This window comes from Microtus ochrogaster, chromosome 10 (assembly GCF_000317375.1).
Source record: "Microtus ochrogaster isolate Prairie Vole_2 chromosome 10, MicOch1.0, whole genome shotgun sequence".
NCBI lineage: Eukaryota > Metazoa > Chordata > Mammalia > Rodentia > Cricetidae > Microtus > Microtus ochrogaster.
The window spans coordinates 68,643,296-68,647,074 of NC_022016.1; the positions used below are offsets into that span (position 1 = coordinate 68,643,296).

At 50.1% G+C, this 3,779-nt stretch overlaps 1 protein-coding gene across 2 annotated transcripts in view; it reads left to right on the forward strand.

Moving 5' to 3' along the window:
• Positions 1-1,246: 1,246 nt before the first annotated feature.
• Positions 1,247-3,779, forward strand: part of Raver2 (ribonucleoprotein, PTB binding 2) — a 116,592-nt gene continuing 114,059 nt past the window's right edge. For both annotated transcript variants that reach the window (XR_003377389.1, XM_005353463.3), the window contains exon 1: positions 1,247-1,509. Coding sequence is in view for 1 of the 2 variants with exons in the window: in XM_005353463.3 (XP_005353520.1) it covers positions 1,294-1,509 (216 nt within the window). In the remaining variant the exon portion in view is untranslated. The remainder of the gene's footprint in view (positions 1,510-3,779) is intronic.

Consider the following 3,779-nt stretch of genomic DNA (forward strand, 5'->3'; position numbering starts at 1 on the left):
TTGAGACAGAGTTTCTCTGTGTAACAGTCCTAGCTTTCCTGGAACTAGCTCTTGTAGACCAGGCTGGCCTCGATCTCACAGAGATCTACCTGCCTCTGCCTCCTGAGTGCTGGGATTAAAGGTGTGCACCACTACCTCCCGGCTGCCTATTTGTATTTTTAAGTGAAATACTGTAACATTTAGAAATATGTGGGTGGCCCATGGTAAGTACTGAATTCATGCTCCTGTGTGTGTGTGTGTGTGTGTGTGTGTGTGTGTGTGTGTGTGAATGTGCACGTGTATAAGCCAGAAAAGCGCATCAGATCCAGGAGCTGGACTGACAGGTGGTTGTGAGTCACCTGACTTGAGTACTGGAAGAGGTACTGTAGGCCTCTGCAAGAGCTGTAAGTTCCTATAAGGCCTGAATCATCTCTCCAGGCCCTTAATGAGAGTTAAAACCCCTTATTCATATACGTTGGTTATGTTGAAAGCATTTCCCTTTCATGCCCTGCAGGCTGGTGTTATGCAGGCTCTTTTTGAGTGCGTTTTCATGGGGCACCCTTCAGGTCCATGCTCCCGTTTACTAATGGTCATTCCAGCTGGAGCCAGTCAAAGGCTATTGGATTGGTAGATCTCCCTGACTAGGTATATCTCTACACTTCTCCTTCCAAGTTTCATATAACCAAGGAGCTCGCTCTCCTGCTCTCTGCCATAACTCTCCCAGTCTTTGCTTCTGCTTCAATATGTATTACAAACACAACCTGCCAGGTTGTCCATCGTAGGGGGCATAGGGACCAATGAAAGACAATGATTTCTTACACACAATTAGGAAATTTATGCTCAGATCTTACCAAATATACTACATCTTTCCCCAGAATCTTTTCTTCTTAGATAAACCTCTTTTTTTGCTTTTTTGTTCTTTGATGACTTAAAATTTGCCAAATAACACACATCTTGATATATTAGAATTGAGGCCGGGAGTTCTCCAGCTTGCATAGTGGTGCCTAGGAGCCTCCGAATTTGGAGCGCGAGACCAAACACGGGGAGCCAGGGCAGAGTCCGTTAGGGGTTCGAGTCCCGCCACCACATTCTAGCTCAAGCAGGTGTCATGGGGTAGGGGCGGAGCATCGGGGGCGTGTCTGGAATGGGCGTGTCTCCGGGCTCCGCCCCCGCTCCCCGCGTCGGCCGCTGCGGCGCCTCCCCCGCCCCCGCGCCCTTGCTCCGCGTCCGGCCCGCCTCGCCCCCGCGCGGCCTCTCCGCTTTCTCTCCCGCTTCGCTCCGGCCTCGCCGAGTCTGCAGCGGGGCGCCGGGAAGATGGCGGCGCGGGGAGGCAGCGCGGGGGGCGCGGGCCTCGGATCCGGACCCTCTGCTGGGACGTCGGGGGAGGCCGCGGAGCCCGCGCTGCGCCCGGGAGAGGTGGCCGCGCTGCACCCCCAGGAGGTGGCCGCGCGGCTGCAGCGGATGCGGAGGGAGCTGAGCAACCGGCGGAAAATCCTGGTGAAAAACCTGCCCCAGGACAGCAGCTCCCAGGTAGGGGTACGGGCTGGGGCCGGGGTTGGGTCACTGCAACCCAGAGGAGTCCACGCTGGTCCCGGTGCCGGAGAGAAGCAGGAGAGGAGGAAGGTATGCGCACCCAGCCCAGGACCCTTTGCCTCGACAAAACCCTTCTGCGGCCAGCGAGGGAAACTGAGGCTGGGAAAGGCGGAGCCACTCGTGCAAGGACAGGGGAATCCGGGGCTGGTGCCGCCACGTCTGGCCGGGACTTTGTGTTCCTTCTAGCCCACCGCGGCTGTTGTAGGTGAAGGCGCGTGGAGGAGAGCGGGGGAGCTCAGATTTAGGGGTCTGGCTTCCGGAGGCTCTCTGGAGAAAAAAGGGGTCCTTCGTAGGGTGTTGGGGACTTGAATTGCCACGGGGGCGGGGTCAAGGGAAAGCTGGGAGAGTTCTGCTGCAGGAGCACTTGACCAAGTTTGTATGAAACAACTTTGATCCGCTTGCTAAGGCCGCAGAGAAACGGAGGTTGATAAAGCGCCGGGAGAGTCTTGCAGCCTTCAGCCAAACCAAGTATGGCAGGATTTGTTCCTCAATGGCTTGCGCGGAGTTTAAAGTTAAGCTGCTTGGTGTCTTTAATCCAGATTAACTGTTGCTTCTTGATTAGAAAGCCTGGACCGTTTTAACTTTTATTTTCTCACTGTGGACGTTAAAAGCTTATTGTAGGAGAGCGGGAGAATTTGGAGGATTTACCTGGGGTTCAAACTCATTCATTTTCATTCATGTTTCACCCCCACACTCCATTTCCTCTCTGTTTTCCCCTCAGTTTCTCTCCTTTCTTTTTTTGTGACAGCATCTCACGTATCCCAGGCAGGCCTTGAATTCCTGATCCTCTTTCCTCTACCCACCACGTACTGAGATTTCAGGTGTGCATCACATACTCAGCAAAATAGTGTGTGCACGCGTGCGTGTGTCTCTGTTTCCCAAGACTTCGTGAATGCAAAGAGCACTCTGCCAACTGTTATCTTTCTCTCCTTTCTTGTGCACATGTATGCACATGCATTTATTTTTTTCTATCAAAAAACACATAACAATTTACTATTCTTTAGGTTTCTTACATGTACAGATGCTTGCACATTCCATCTATAGGTATTTGACTATGAACACTAACTGTGGTGAGCTGCCCTGGTAGATAGGACCACAGAAGGAATTCCATAAATCCCAATAGGGCTGATTTACGAAATTCCTTTTGTGATCCATACGCAGAGTTGTAAGAGGACTGGCTAGTGACAGTACATGTTCTCTGTGAGTCATAGATTATGACAAAAGCTTACCTCATTACCGTTGGTAGATCTCATGTAGAAACAATAAACACGAGCCCACAACTTCATAACATAGGTGGAAACACAGTGCCTGCTCTCCTGGCAGGTGGTGTTTTGTGTCGCTACCTGAAGGACCTCAACCATGGGGAGGAAGCCTTTCTGCTCATGGGTAGCGAAGGTCTCCATGGAGCTCAATGAGAGGGGGCTTGGGAGAGGCAGATGGCATTTCTACAAAACAAATTAGACAAGTATCGACTCTGATGACAACCTAGCAGAAGATGGAGAAGTGTCTGGATTTCCTCTGTAGAATGGCAACTATTTCTGTTCTAACATTTCCCTGCATGAAGTCTAAAAATACTTAATGCAAATTCGAGTCAGTTCTGCCTGTTCCTGCTTCCTTGTTATCTTTTGCATTTGTGTTCCCAAAAGAGGTGGAAAATAAACCCGAGGGTCTTAGGAACTATTTCAGTCCTACCTCGGATCTGCGATGACAGAAGGCTTTTGGAGACTTACATCTGTGATTGTTTGGGGGGGGGGGGACGGACATAATTTCTTTCTCTGTTATAAACTTATGACGGCTCCTAGTCTCAGGATTTTTGTAAAACTAGCAAGCATAAACTAGCAAAAAAAAAATGGTGTAAGCTAAGATGTCTCAGTGAAGTCATTTAAATTCTTACACCAAGCTCAATTCATATGCCACTTTTTTCCCCCTGAACTGGAGATTCACCTAAAAGTCAAAACAGAGCTGCCGCCGGTCAGTGGTTAAGCAAAGGTTTCTTGACTTGTCCTGGCATCAATCTTTTTCTCTAGTACTGTGTATCATAAAATGTTTAGATAGCTCTGATACACAGGTTTGAAATCTAAACAGATCAGTGTTAGATTACGTGTAAAGTACGTTGGAGCATGTTCTTTGTCCCGCCTCCATGCTCACCGCGAGCCCCCTCATCCTCTATGTTGGAGCATGTTCTTTGTCCCGCCTCCATGCTCACC